The 15,845-nt window shown below is 39.4% G+C and overlaps 1 protein-coding gene across 2 annotated transcripts in view; it reads left to right on the forward strand.

Annotated features, from left to right (window-relative positions):
- PAPLN (papilin, proteoglycan like sulfated glycoprotein) overlaps positions 1 to 15,845 on the forward strand; it is a 54,970-nt gene that overhangs the window by 33,882 nt on the left and 5,243 nt on the right. For both annotated transcript variants that reach the window (XM_053474849.1, XM_053474850.1), the window contains 13 exons: positions 221 to 397; positions 1,702 to 1,858; positions 2,205 to 2,288; positions 2,420 to 2,561; positions 3,262 to 3,379; positions 3,940 to 4,045; positions 4,470 to 4,941; positions 5,889 to 6,026; positions 7,816 to 7,943; positions 10,925 to 11,069; positions 11,963 to 12,094; positions 13,110 to 13,237; positions 14,839 to 14,947. In XM_053474849.1, coding sequence (XP_053330824.1) covers positions 221 to 397; positions 1,702 to 1,858; positions 2,205 to 2,288; positions 2,420 to 2,561; positions 3,262 to 3,379; positions 3,940 to 4,045; positions 4,470 to 4,941; positions 5,889 to 6,026; positions 7,816 to 7,943; positions 10,925 to 11,069; positions 11,963 to 12,094; positions 13,110 to 13,237; positions 14,839 to 14,947 — 2,036 coding nt within the window. The remainder of the gene's footprint in view (positions 1 to 220; positions 398 to 1,701; positions 1,859 to 2,204; positions 2,289 to 2,419; positions 2,562 to 3,261; positions 3,380 to 3,939; positions 4,046 to 4,469; positions 4,942 to 5,888; positions 6,027 to 7,815; positions 7,944 to 10,924; positions 11,070 to 11,962; positions 12,095 to 13,109; positions 13,238 to 14,838; positions 14,948 to 15,845) is intronic.

Genomic DNA, 15,845 nt, shown 5'->3' on the forward strand with positions numbered 1-15,845 from the left:
ACAGGTAGGCGAAATTAAATACCAGTCCTGGAGACATGTATTAAGGAATATTCTTAAAATAAAGCCTGTAGAAACACTCAAACTATGTTTGAAAGTCTCATGATTGATTTTGTATATTTGCACCATTGTAATTATGACAACACAAGGTACAGCTTAATTTTAATTTTTTTTTGTAGATTTCTATATAAAAAAATTGTGCATGTTTGATTTATTATTTTAGTGTTCAGCACAGTGTGGAGAAGGAATTCAGAAACGAACAGTCACTTGCAGAACAGACTCAGGAGCTGTTGTTCAGGACCTCTTGTGTACAACGCAAGTCAAGCCCACGGATACCCAGCTATGTAATGGAGAAAACTGCGTCCAGGAAATTGGCTGGCACATTGGAGAGTGGGGTTTGGTAAGGAAATAGTCCAGGATTGACTAAATACCGCATCTGTGAGTGAATGAGCAGTGCACTTGTGTATTTGGATTCGTACAAACTTTATATTTAACAAAATTTGCCAATTTCATGTTTTCGTACAAATCTCTGATAAAGAGGAGGGTCAAAGAAACAAACAAAAACGAATGGTGAAATCTCTGAAATTTAGTTACAATTTGTTAATTTGTTTGCCACGTTTTGCTGCAGTTATGTTTTACAGAATAAACGTAGGCCAGAGAAAGGGCTGCAGTATATGTTATCCTGATCCCTTCGCAACAAAAGAGGTCTATAGGTCAGGGAGGATTGAGATATCTTAACCTAGTATGAACGGAAAGGAGGGAGAGGATAGGAATTCTCTCCATGATTTCATTTCAGCCCATTTTTGTAGGCTGAACCTCTAGAGGACATGACCAAGTCCTCCATATGGCAGGTAAATACCACCCTTTTGATCCATGCCTCAATGGGAGAGGACTTAGGGAACCCAGGGATTGTTGCCTTTGCAGCATTAATTAAGTGTATAGAAAGTGACCTCTGATATATGATCATATATTGCTTAACCCGCCACTACGTCAAAGTACCCCAGATTTGGCGAGTCCTATCTAAGTTTTCATGGTTATATTGCAATATAATATACAACACAATAAATGCAAGGCACAATTGTAAAAGAAATTCAAATTATTATCCAAAGAAATTCTTCAATGAGAGTGTACATACCATATATACAGACAAAAGTATTGGGACAAATATTATCTTCTTGGGGGTATTTGGGAACTGTTCATATTAAGTGTCTATAGTGGCCAGCACTATAACTTTTTTAACCCTTCTTTCTCCCATTCACTATATCTACCCCTGGCCCAGGTCTATACACGTTTTCAATCCTGTGCTATGCATACTTGCTAGGGTTGAGCAGCCCCTCCTGCCACACGGGAGCCTCATTAATAGTGTACAGAGAAGGCTTTAAATTGCTTGAGAGTCTCATGTGTGTTAAAATACAATGCAGTCCCATTGATTCAGACCACACAAAGCTCAATCAATGGGAAGAATGTTCACGAATATTCGCCCGAACCGAACACAGGAACCGGAGAATATTTGTTCCCCATGAAGATGAAGACGAACACGAAGAGTTGGTCGGCGCCCAAGTCTAGTATTTATATATTGCATAGTTTATATACCAAGAATAAGCAAAATGATATACTACATACTGTATCATTCTGTAGCTGGATCTGTATACTTTGGTATGTGCTTAATGAAATATTTTCTTACTCTCTCGTTATGTCTTCCAGTGTTCAAAGAGCTGCAATAGTGGCATCAGAAAGCGTCAAGTGATCTGCGCAGACAACGACCGCAATTTCTATGAACCAGAGACATGTGAAGCCTACGAGCCAGAGAAGCCATCTGTCATCGAGAGCTGTAATATGCAGCCCTGCTACCTGCCACAACGTACCTTTCACATCTTATCTTTTCTGTTTGATAAGATAATGTCCATCTTGGCTGTAATTATGGTGTAATCACTTGTATCATTTACTACGCCTATGTCATGCACTTTACAATGCGAAGCCCTGTTTGCTTAACAGAGACCTGTCATTTCTCCACGCCATACATTGCATTCACATATACAGTATGAATATATATGCACTAATAGGTTGTTGCCATAGAAACTATCTGTATATGTTGTTCACATGTATCTTAACCTTCGGGGGAAAGAATAACCAATCTGCTTAGGGTGGCATACTAGAGGGTTGTGACTAATATTTTGAGCGGACAGTAAATTGTTTCCTTTTTTCAGAGGTTCCCAGTATGCAAGACACTTGGGGATATGATAATTCTGACCAGTTCTCCTTGACTCGATACAATCAGCAAGGTCCAAGAAGTAAGTCAATTCAAAACTGTTAATCATGAACCAATGCTGTCACGGGATGATATGTTAAAACGTAAATCTCAAATGCATTTTCTTTTCTTTATTTCATTCAGTCTGAGTCTGCCTGTATTCTCTTTTTTCAGCTCCTAAACCTGCTCCTGAAAAGCGCAACAGAGACACCAACAACCAGGACTGCAAGAAGAATATTTATGGCTGCTGTTCTGATGGAAAAACTCCTGCTTCTGGTCCAGGGGGACAAGGCTGTTCATCCTGTTGGCAAAGCAGGTAGGCATGTGAAAAAAAAATATGATTTGGGACAGTTCTAGTAAGATGGATCTCTTGCCTTTGATACATCTAATGAAATATGCATTTCTCTATACCTTTTCTCTTTTTTTCTTCTTTCAAATAATGTAATACATTTGGAGTTGCTTTATTTTAATACTGGAGTATACTGGTATAAGCCAGTTGTAGCTTAATTGTTTTATTTAAACCCTTAAGTTCCCTATGGACTTACCCGTACGTCCATAAAACGCATCGCAAGAAACCCTTATGGACGTACCGGTACGTCCTAACCTTCTTGCAGCGGCAGGGATGCATCCCTGCCACTACACGGGAGATCAGCCTGGGCTTCCCTCTGTCTGAGCTTCTTGATCTCCTGTAACAGCTCCCGGTCCGTGTGCGCGAAAACTGTTAATTTTAAATGCCCGATCGCTTGGATATGCAGTAGATACTCTTATCTACTGGTATTATATGGGTACACCCTTATCTATTAATATAAGGGAAGTTACGCTTTTATTAATGTGCTGCAATGTATTACACGCCACTTGAGGTATACACACATTTTATGATGTATTATCCAGCTAGTTTGAAATAAATTAGTAGATGTTAAAAAATCAATTTGTTGTCTGTGATGTCATCCCTTTCCTGTAAGGAAGGGTATGTATGGTAACGTACTCTGTAGTAAGCTAATCTGTGTGTTTTTCAGATTTGGTTGTTGCCCAGATGGTGTAACTGAAGCTCAAGGTCTGAACAATGTGGGATGTCAGAACTTTTACAGTGATGGGAATCCTGGGAGGAATCAGAGAGCTGACCCCGTCCCTGCTGTATGTTCCCATGTTATACATAAAACCAGCAACCTGGAGGACCAGAATTATATCCCAAGCAACCATAGTCACTCATACTCCTACCATAGCTCATAATTAACAGTGTTCTGGGCAAGAGTAGGTTAGGTATGAGTAAAGATGGGCTTCGCCCTGTTTGCCAACATTTGATAATCTAATGATTCATGGTTAGTTGGAGGTCTTGCTTATGGTTTCCATAGACTATGCCTTGTTCAAGCACAAAGTGCATATCTTTTTTCTTTTGGAAAATAGCAAAAGCAGAACCTACTGCTATCCATGAAATAGTGAATATAAGCAGAAAATAAGGCATGGCATTAAGATCAGTGTTGGTACATTTGCACAGAATAACAAGGACTTTCATTTAAAGCAGAATAGTTATAGTTTTGTTTTCAAGTTAATATGTTAATACTCAAGATGTAAAATAAATACATTGATCCATCTACCACACTTAAGTGAAAATAATCATCCTGGTTTTTCCAAAAGCTGGTTTTGGATTCAGATGTGGAAAATTGGCCTGTTTAATTACATTCTGTTTGATTTAGGTGCCTTCTGATGAATGCAGGGGTTCACAGTATGGATGCTGTTTTGACAATGTAAACAAGGCTCTTGGTCTAATGGGTGAAGGATGTCAAAGTAGACCAAGTCAAGGTGAGTTACATATGTTGTGTTGTCCTCCAATCCCCTTTTAATATGGTTATGTGATTAATTGCTCATCTTTTTTTGTGCTGGAAACTAGAAAACCAGGAGCAGAGATCCCCTCAATACATAAAGTAACTCATGAAGATCATATAGTAAAGTAAAATACTTTCATTTGACCTTTAAATGAATTTACATGCATGTAACACTTCAGCTGAGTACCAACATAACATTCATTTACCACCTTAATGAAGTGAAAATTATCACCCTGTAGCTGTGACAATAAAAACAAAAAGATAAGAAAAAACAAACAAACCATGGATTATGATGAGAGGGGGAGTGCTCAACTTGGAAACTTCCAAGTGTCCTGACAGTTCCAGAAGTTAAGTAGACAGCACAACCAATCATATTGTTTTTCCTTTAATCCACACTCCAGCATATCCTGCAGTGTGCATGCTCCCGAGTGCTCTAGGACCCTGTAGCGATTGGACAACTCGCTGGTATTTTGTGCCTGATGTTGGAAAGTGCAACCGCTTTTGGTATGGCAGCTGTCACGGGAATAAGAACAATTTTGCCACTGAAGAGGAATGTATTAGCTCATGCCAGAGAACTGCAAGAAGGCCAACGGGAACCATTGAGTATAGATATCGGAAACGAGGGATGAAGTGGGATCGCATGTCACATATACATCCTGATGCCCATGTTGACGGCCCTAATAGTACAGAGCAAGGAGGACATCACAGAGGTATAGTTAAAACCCTGGACCAAGATCATGAAGGACGCGTTCTCGCAGGGCATGACGAATGGGAAGAGCATATCAGGAACCACAGAATACATGCCAATGAAAAAGTCCGACATGAAACAAATCCCAAAGACAGCTCTTCCTCTCGTCACCCTTCTCTTTACAGGTATTTTCTTTAAAGCTTCCTAAGCGATTACATGTGCTTTGTCTGCTTTTAAAAAAAAACAGCTTAGACACTATACTCTACTCTAAAAGTACAGTAATTGTATTTTTAATCTGAATATTTTTGAATGGAAATACTGAAGCAGCTTGTCAAAAGTCATTAAACCATAATAAATAGATTTAATAAGGTCATTTTAATGGAAGTGACTTTTATTTATTTAAAGTAGTTAGAAGAATTTATTATATCCTTATTATCCCTTAAAGGGGAACTGAAATAAATATCTGAAATAAAATCATAACTGGATCCAGTAGCAAACCTGCCAATTACTGGTATTGCTATTTAAAGCTCAATGAACTTTTATTTTTACTTAATGTTAAGTTTTTTAAATTTAATTTAATTTTTAATTTCAGTTTTTTTTTAGCTTTGTCATCCACCAGAAGCATTTTATGCAATTGTCCCTTCTTTTCCCTGGATTGCTTAGCAAAGAGGAATCCTGTTGACAGCCTATACAGGAAGTTTCCTTCACTCTATGTTTTAAAGTAGATTGTACGTGAGCTTCTAGCACAAGAAACTGTTCTACCATCCAGTTTCTCTATATATCCATTATTCACATCCTTGTGGGGAGGCACCGGGAAGATCCCGCATGCCCTTGGTTTTCCTAGGGTGGGAAGAGGAAAATTGGAACCCAGTGTCCTCTGTGGCCCTACATGATCATAGTCACCGGTCACCTTTTTTCAACGGTGAAGGAAACCATGATGTTAGCCTTCCTTCCATTAGAGGTCAAATATGTCTTACTGTATCACAATAATTCAAAGCTGTTATAATGTAACAATATGTTTAGGCAAATATGCACAGAGCATTGTCAGATACACTTTATAATTCACCTTTCATATTTGGAAGCTATGCTGTTTTATATGCACTGAACATAACATTAACATGTTTTTTTTTAGAATTATTCTGGACGAAGCAGAATCCTCATCCATCGAAGCATCCACTGGACAAACTGTACGCCTGCTCTGTAGAGTGAGTGATTATCCATACCCTAAAGTTGAATGGCAGAAGGATGAACGCCCAGTGTCCTCTTCCAGGTGCGATGAACAGCACTACTCTTTAGAGGAATAGATTATGTTCAGTAACCTTTACACACTTAGAAGTTATGTTATAAAAGCTATTGGCTAGTTGTACAAAAGGAAAACATCCACAATTTCAGTGGGCAAACAAAGGCAAAACAATATGATACCTGTAAAGTTGTGATGTTCTTCACTAATGTGTCATGTGGTTTATGGTTTGCCAACCTGTAGAAGCAGTCAGCATTCTACCGTGTATACACTCACTGGCCACTTTATTAGGTATACCTTGCTAGTACCTTGCCTTCATTCTTTGTGGCATAGTTTCTACAAGGTGCTGAAAACATTCCTCAGATATTTTGGTCCATATGGACATGATGGCATCACCCAGTTGCTGCAGATTTGTCGGCTGGACATCCATAATGCGAATCTCCCGTTCCACCACATCCCAAAGGTGCTCTATTGGATTGAGATCTTGTGACTATGGAGGCCATAGGAGTACAGTGAACTCGTTGTCATGTTCAAGAAACCAGTTTGAGATGATGTGAGCTTTGTGACATGGTGTATTATCCTGCTGGAAGTAACCATCAGAAGATGGGTTTACTGTGATGATAAAGGGATGGACATGGCCAGCAACAATACTCAGGTAGGCTGCCGCGGTTAAACAATGCTCAATTGGTACTAAGGGGCCCCGAAGTGTGCCAAGAAAATGTCCCCCACACTTCTACACCACCACCATTACCAGCCTGAACCGTCTGACCCTGCTATCTGAATGTCACAGCTGGAATCGATGCTCATCAGACCAGGCATCGTTCTTCCAGTCTTCCATTGTCCAATTTTGGTGAGCCTGTGCGAATCGTAGCCTTAGTTTCCTGTTCTTAGCTGACAGGAGTGGCACCCGGTGTGGTCTTCTGCTGCTGCAGTTCATCGACGTGTTGTGCATTCAGAGATCATATTCTGCATATCTTAGTTGTACCAAGTGGTTATTTGAGTTACTGTTGCATTTCTGTCATCTTGAACCAGTATGCCCATTCTCCTCTGGCATCAACAAGGCATTTTCGTCCACACAACTGCCGCTCACTGAATATTTTCTCTTTTTCGGACCATTCTCTGTGAGATGGTTGTGTGTGAAAATCCCAGTAGATCAGCAGTTTCTGAAATACTTGGACCAACCATCAGGCATTAGCAACCATCCCACGTTCAAAGTCACTTAAATCCCCTTTCTTCCCCATTCCGATGCTCGGTTTGAACTTCAACAAGTTGTCTTGACCACGTCTACGTGCCTAAATGCATTGAGTTGCTAACATGTGATTGGCTGATTAGCTATTTGTGTTAACAAGCAATTGAACCTAATAAAGTGGCCAGTGAAGTGTATATGTTATGTAGGACCATATGTAAAATGGCTGCTATCCAAAGCATACAAGCTGTAGTTGTATGCTTAAAATACAAGGAAGTATCACCAAAGCCTGCTTACAAAGCCAGTGATAACATAGCACAAAGCATTAAAATTGACTTTCAAACTAGGCCCCTACAGACATCCGTGGACATCCTTCTACATGGAGCTTTATAGGCCCTGGTCAGTAATTTTTTATGTGCGAATAAACACGCATATTATAATGGTGCAATGTTTATGTCATTTGTATAGAGCATGACCAATTTGAAGTAATTTTCTTCAAGTGCCCAAACTTGCGTCTACAAAAAGAATTAAACATTGCATTGGTGTGGAGAAAAACGAGAGATACGTTTGTTCAATTATATATTTTCTGCTGCTCATCCCGGTGATGTTTTTTTATGTTTTGTTCTTCTGCAGACACACATACCAGTCAGATAGTTCCCTGGTCATCAGTCATGTCAGGGCAGAAGATGCAGGAATTTATACGTGCATGGTTTCCAATGGCAACAGGAAAGAGACTCACAGTGTGCGGCTGCAAGTGAGAGGTGCGTTTAGAATGTTTTAATGCATATTACAGCATAACCTATTTCTTAATTTAACCAAAAGGTTGAAAAAAAGATTAATTTCCTTCATACAAAATTATCACAGATTCAGAAAGACAAATCTCCCCGTCCCCTCATGCCCGCTGTCTTGGTGTTACCCTTGACTCTGACCTTTCGTTCACCCCCCACATTCAGTCTGTCTCTAAAATCTGCCGTCTCCATCTTAAAAACATAGCCCGCATCTATGCCCTCCTAACACAGGATGCCACTAAGGCTCTTGTCCATGCCCTTTTTATCTCCCACCTTAATTACTGTAACTCTCTTAGCCGATCTCCCTCTTAACCGCCTCACCTACAATCTACAATCCACCATGAATCATCTACAATCCACCATGAATGCTGCTGCCAGACTTATCTTCCTCTCCCATCACTTCACCTCTCCCCTCTGTCAGTCTCTTCACTGGCTGCCCATGCGCTTCAGGATTCATTTCAAAATCCTCACTCTTACTTTCAAAGCCCTTCACAGCGGTTCCCCTCCCTCCATCTCCTCACTCATCTCTAAATACCGTATTTGCTCGATTATAAGACGAAGTTTTTTCAGAGCAAATGCTCTGAAAAATACCCCTCGTCTTATAATCGAGGTCGTCTTCTAATTAGACCTCAAAAAAATGTCTGCTGGGGCCAGGCTGCTTACCGGTGCTTTGGTCCCGAGCAGCGTCTCTTCTATTAGCAGCAGGAAGCTAGCAGAGTGTCACATAATTCTGCCTCCCCCCTCCTTCCTCTGGGGGCGGGGCCAGAGAAGTTGCTCGCACAGCCGGGCCCCTGCAGAAGTCTTCGAGTGAGAGATCTGCAGTTCAGGTAAGGGGGTGGGGGAGGGTTTTTGTGATTAATGTGTGTGTATGTGTGATTAATGGAATGCATGAGTATTTAAATGTTTGTGAATGAGTGTGTGTGTGATAGCATGGATGTGTAGGGGGGGTAGCATGGCATAGGGAGGCTGTACTCAAACTCCTATCATCCCCAGGTTCCAGCATGTACTGGCTGCCTTGGCTTGATAGGAGTTTGATTGCTGTTAGCAGTTATATATATATACACCTCCAGAAATGCCTTTTAACCCCCTATATGCCACTCTGGCATATAGGGGGTTAAAAGGCATATGGGGCAGAGTGGCATATAGGAGGGTATAAGACATTTCTGGAGGCAGAGTGGCATATAGAGGGTTAAAAGGCACATCATGGGGCAGAGTGGCAAATAGGGGGTGTAAGGCATTTCTGGGGGCAGAGTGGCAACCTTGGGGGCAGATGTGCATAACTGGGGGGGGCAGGTTGGCAAATAAAAGGAAATAAAAAATATATATTTTTCTCAATCATAGCTTTTATTAAATATGAAAAAATTGTTTACATGCATTAATATTTACTAGTAAAACTTTTTTTCCTATAGGGTAGTCTTATATTCAGGCTTTTTGTTTTTTTCCTAAATTAATATTTCGATTTTGGGGGGTCGTCTTATAATCAGGGTCGTCTTATAATCGAGCAAATACGGTACACTCCTAACCGGTCTCTCCACTCCAATTATCTCCTTCTGTCCTCTGCTGTGATTTCTATCTCTCATGCACGCTAACAAGATTTCTTAAGGGCTGCCCCCATCCTCTGAAATGCTCTCCCCGGCCTATCCGTCTTTCTACACGCCTTTATTCCTTCAAAAATCCCTCAAGACCGGCTTCTTTAAGGACGCTTAGAACATAGCACATTAAAGCCCTCCCATATTCCTTTAGCTCACCTTTCCTATTCCCTCTCCTGCAATACTTTTACTAGTGTGTAATACACCCTAAATCCCTCTAGATTATAAACTCGTTTGAGCAGGGCCCTCCTCACCTGTTGTCTCGGTAACTCAAATTGATATGTTACATACGACTTGTTGTCCTGTCCACCCAGTGTACAGCGTTATATAAAACAATAAATAATAATAATAATCACTTCAGGGCTTTGCAGAAGGATTGCTTATATTATGCCTCTATGAATGTAGCATTTTATCATTGGTGATACATGAAGAAGACAGACTGTGGCCACAATAAGGAAGATATTTGGGTAATGTAATATTAACTGCAAACCAGTCATGTTACACATGGTATTAAATAGCATTTATTTACATATCTTGATAGAGAACTTGAATAATATTAACCCCTTAAGGACAATGGGTGGTCCCTAAACCCATTAAAAACAAACAATGCATTTTGAGCCCGTACATGTACGGGCTTTGTCATTAAGGGGTTAAAAATATTAATTGTAATAGAAAGTTTAACATCAAGCAGCGGTATGTGCTCATGTGTACATTTAAATAATGTAAGTAAGTAGGTAATAAATTGAAGGTACTGTTCCATCTTTCATGGCTAAATTTGTGTTACTGCTAAATGTCCAACCTCCTCCTATAAAATTCTCACTAATTTATATTTTTTTCAAGGAATACTTAATTGGCATGACCCAAAAACAGCCACTACTTGCCCAACTGCTCATTAATCTCTCCCATATCACAATATCACTGATCTGAAGATTCGTATCCATATCTGGACTGGGTGGCAGACAATGCTGTATTAATGTTTGGTGATGCCATCACCGGCTGCCCCCTCCACTCCTCCTTCCTTCTTTATATCCCAGTGCTGTGCATTTTAGGGATGCACGGCACGGGTGAAAGCAAACTTGTGGAGGCTGTGACAACTCACAGAGGAACTACTGCAGCCCTAAGCTTGGTTGAGTTGACCTATCCTAGAATATGCCGTTGATGGCATGACCTAAATTACAATGAGAGGTATGTCAAAAACTCTAGCTAAGGAACATCAATAATTGCTACTAAAGACCAGTGGGGGATTTAGTAGTGGTGTATCTATGGCCCAGTGAACTTGACCTTGTGGAAAGAGTATGGAAAGGTACTTTATATGCCTCTTATTTAGTTGATCTCCTTTCTGAAACATCTGCTTCATGTTTATAGAGCGTGTCATACATGGAAGAACAAGGACATATTCTGAAAGTCACATGGATCGAGTTTGGAAAGAAAATGAACGGAGATCAGAATCTTCATCAGCTCAGGCAATTAGAGACAATTTATATGGACATCAAGCGTCTTCAAGGAAGTGGTAGGTATATCTCTCTATTGAGCACTACTTTGTTTTTAAATGCATATTGTAGCCCATTTTGCATGAATTCTAGTGCAGTTTACTTAATAAACATCAGTGTAGGCATTCAATTCCTCCACAGTAGAGCCGTGTGCGGGACTTCTTTTTTAATCCCGCTGATTTTTTGCCCAATCCCGCCTGCTCCCACAAAAACTCTCACCAACAGAATGGTACACTGTGTTGAATATAAAGGGTACATACAAATTAAAACGATTAGAAAACAACAGCGGTGCAAAGGTGGGAGGAGACTTAGGAGCTGGGGATACACCCCCCTCCAAGACCCAGCATGTCAAGTCACCACAGGTGCCACAGATATATTACCACATGCCTAGAATAATAAGATAAAGGACATCAATATATAACAGGAAAGAAAAAAAAATGTGTATATATATATATATATATATATATATGATATAAAGGCAAAATTTGTAAAATTTGTATTGTAATAATATACAAATCCAACAACATATATTAATATATAATATAATATAATATATATATATATATATATATATATATATAAACACACATACATATACACACACACAAATGGAGAAAGAACACCATAAAGTTAATGTAATATGAATAGAAGCACGAGCCAAAATAAAAAATATTACACAGAGCGCATATCTGTAGCAAAATGCTACACAAAACAGAACATTTGAATTAGGGTTGAAACATTTGAATCCCTGTGAATGAAAAATAAGCTAGATCCCCTCCAATGCAATCAAAAAACTGTTTACCTATGGGAGATTTAATATCTTTGTCCTGAATTCATTTTATTGGAATTCATTTTTTTCTTAAACAAAATGGAAATATATTTGTAAAGACATATTGCCCTTGCCTCTCTCTAGGATACCTACCCAAAATGTTGTGTCAATGGAAGCAAATCTTGGCCACCGTGCAAGACTTTCTTGTGTTCTGGACATCCCTCCCGGTACTCCTGTTGAATGGCAGAAGGATGGGAAGCCACTGTTTTCTCCCCGGTAAGGGTCACTGTGAGATGTTAATGCTCACATTTTACAAATGAAGCTATTTTTTTCAGTTATTAAAGTTTCATACTAACACACAGCGGTATTGTAAGTAATAAACACAGGTTCAAACATAGGCATTACAATAATTTGGGGTTAATGCTTTATGGGATGGGTAATTTTTATGCTGTATGCTGCAGTAGCTCAACATATCAAACAGCAACTTCAGTGGCACAAAACTTGGTAAAATGATATATCACTCAGACACAAAACTTTGTTAAGTTAAACCTTTGCACAAGTGTTTGGACCCTGGTTTATACTGGCATCTATTCACTAAATTGCTTTGTGGGTGAAGAATTTAAGCTCAGGTACGCACTATGAAGATCTTCTGATGCATGGGCCAAGTTGGCCATCAATTAATGAAAAAGACCACTTTGTTATCCAATTGATATACTCTTACTGGGTCTATGAGGGATAGGATAATTGATCTATGGGTTAAAAAAGGCACATAACCACAGTATTGCTTATGATCTCAGACATAACAAAATATGGTACTGGACACTTTAGAGGTGATAGTAGATACAGCAATTAGCTATAAAGGGAAGAAAACATATTTCTCAATTTGAGCTTACACTACAGGGCTGTGTACAGCAATGATGGCTAGCAATTCACAAAAGCCTTTTTTTATCTATAGTTAATTTAAGTATAAATGGATTCATGTAGTTAATACAAATATATGTGCCTCTACACAGCAGCTAGTTATTGCAAGCTGACTTTACTATCTTGAGAATTGCCCCAATATCCCTCTAGAGAAACCCCAGTATAATGTTCACACCAATAGGTTTCGCCATTGGGCGTTCAAACAAGTAACCATGATGACACTGGTTGTGGTACAATTATTAACTTATTATTATTTTGTATTAATTTTATTTAAAATAACAATGACAAGTGTTCATTATTAATACTGTGAGGGGCCTCATGAATGTGGTATGATCAGGGGCCAACATTTTTTCATTGTATTCTATTTCAGGCACAGGAAGCAGGCTGATGGCTCCCTTGCTGTTAGCCGGGTAAACTCCGATGACGCTGGGCTGTATACATGCACTGTTACAAATGGAAATGGACAGGAAACCAAGCAGATCCAACTGAACATAAAAGGTCAGTAACTGACTCTGCTTATGGATAGATAAGCAATGTTTTAGACTCTTTGGAAAAGCTAGCCAAAATTGATTAACAAGGCTGGTTATGTTTTTAAATGCAGTAAAAGTGAATTAGGTGCTTAGATTTAAGCAACCCTTATCAATTAATGTTACAAATATGTGCAAAATATTGGTGTAATGGTGAATACTTGTTGTATTGGGACATCTGACCATTACACCAACATAACTGGCTTAACTACAGGGGTCGCAGCAGTGGCTTCCTTTCTCCTCGTACCAGTTCAAAATTGTTTAGAATGGGCCCTTCCCGGCACAAGCGGAAAGGAGCGTGTTGGGGTCACGTTACCTCACGTGGCAAAACCGAGCCAGAAAGAAAGCTGCAGGAGCGGTGAGAGGTAAGCGGGGCGAGAGGTGGGATAGATATGTTTGTGTATATATATATATATATATATATATATATATATATATATATTTATGTATGTATGGATGTGAACATGGATCTGTACATATGTGTGTGAGAGCATGGATGTGTACTGATGTGTGTGAGAATATGGATGTGTACTGATGTGTGCGTGTGTGTGTGAGAGCATAGATGTGTGAGAGCATGGATGTGTGAGAGCATGGATGTGTGAGAGCATGGATGTGTAAGTGTGGTGAGATGGAGTGTATGTTAGTGAGTATGAGTAAGTGTGTGTAGTTTGTGTGTATGTATCTTGAATGTTAGATGGGGTGTAAAGGGCAATGAAAGCACAGACCAGTTGTGTGGGGGCAATGATGGCACAGACCAGCACCAGGGCCCCATGGTTTCAAGTTAGGCCCCTTAACCAACATTATTATTAGAAGTGTTCCCACTTTTGCACCTGTAACAGCTTTCAACTCTTCTAGGAAGTCTTTCCGAAAGATTTTGGAGTTTCTACGGAAATTATTGCCCATTCATCCAGTAGAGCATTTGTGAGATCGGGCAATCTCCATTCCAATTCATCTCATATGTGCTTGATAAGTTTGGTGTGAAAGAACCTGACTAGCCTGCCAGAGCCCTGAACGAAACCCTATCTCATGCCTTTCGGATAAACTGGAACGGAGATTGTGAGCCAGGCCTTCTCATCCAACATCAGTGTCTGGCCTCACAAATACTCTACTGGATGAATTGGCAGACCAACTTCACATTAATATCTATGTGTTTAGAATGCTGTTGGTGTAATGGCCAGGTGTCCCAATACTTTTGTCCATATCATGTATATATGTGTGTGTAAAAATGGATTTATGTACTTTATTACTGTTGTGAAATAATTTTACACTATTGTTGCTATTTCCTTTTTTTTCTACAGGTACACTGTAAATTAAGTTGAGTCCTGTTGTGAGCATATTTAAATATTAAATATAAATTTATTAAAATATGTTTATTTTTGCGCAGACACTTTTTGGTTATGCTTTTTACTAACAGGAAACCAGTGAGAAATTGGATTTATTTATACATTGAAATTACCAAATTTATATTCTTAAGCTCATTTAAAAGACTGGTATCATTGACAATAATTGTAAAAAAAAAATACAACATTCACATACTCTGCTAGGGAAGTAACACATTATTTCTGTATATAGGGGAGCTGAAAATCACCAATCCACCCACCAGTGTCACTGTATCAGAGGGAGAAGTAGCAACTCTATGGTGTATCGTAAAAGGAGACAATGTGAATGTTCAGTGGTCCAGGTAATAATTGTAAACATACCTTAATGATATATAATGAATATGACTCAGCAGTGGGAACTTTACAGTAGACACTTTCTAGTAGACATGTGCAAATAGGCCAAAAACGATAAAAAAATTTCGGTTTGTTTTTGGCTCATTCATTTTCAGACAACAACTTCCATTTCCTGCCAGTCATTTTGGAAAAATATCGTGTGCAATTAATTGTCCAGCGCCCACATTTTCTTTCACTCTTTCTCTCAATCGCTCTGAATGTCTCCCTACCCTCTCTGTCGTACTTCTGTGTCTCGCAGCTCTATTTCCTTGTCTTGCATCTTCTTGTTCTGCATCTTCTTGTCCTCCTATCTTCTGTCTCCACTTTTCTGTCTTCGTCTGCATCTCCGCGGACATAACCTTTCACCAAACTTTCACCCAAAACCTGCAAATTCTGAGCTTTTTGCTTCATTTTTGTCAGTTTTTTTTGGGGGGGTCCTCATTTTTATAGATTTGTATGAATTAAATTGAAAATCTTCAAATTTAGATACCATTTTACCAGAAGCTTTCAACGCATTTAGTGATTTCCATGTTTAGATATCCTGTATGCAGGGGTTATTCTAGTCTCAATATACAATGGTTTAGCGTTGGGTCAGGAAAGGTTCCATTGTATTTAACAAGTTGTTTTTAATAACATTGTTGACTATATGCTCGATTCCACTTAAATGGGAACATACCTCTTGCAGTGGCATCGGCATGAGGGCCAGAAGGTGTCAGTTGTGTCCCCCCAACTGAAACGCCATTGACTCGAAAGGGGTGATCAAAAGATCTCCCCTCACCAGCCTTCTCTTTGCGGTGTGGGCAGGCAGGGGGACACCAGGACAATGAGAACTCTTAACCCCTTAATAACAAGACTGTTTCTTACTTT

Source organism: Spea bombifrons, chromosome 9 (assembly GCF_027358695.1).
Source record: "Spea bombifrons isolate aSpeBom1 chromosome 9, aSpeBom1.2.pri, whole genome shotgun sequence".
NCBI lineage: Eukaryota > Metazoa > Chordata > Amphibia > Anura > Pelobatidae > Spea > Spea bombifrons.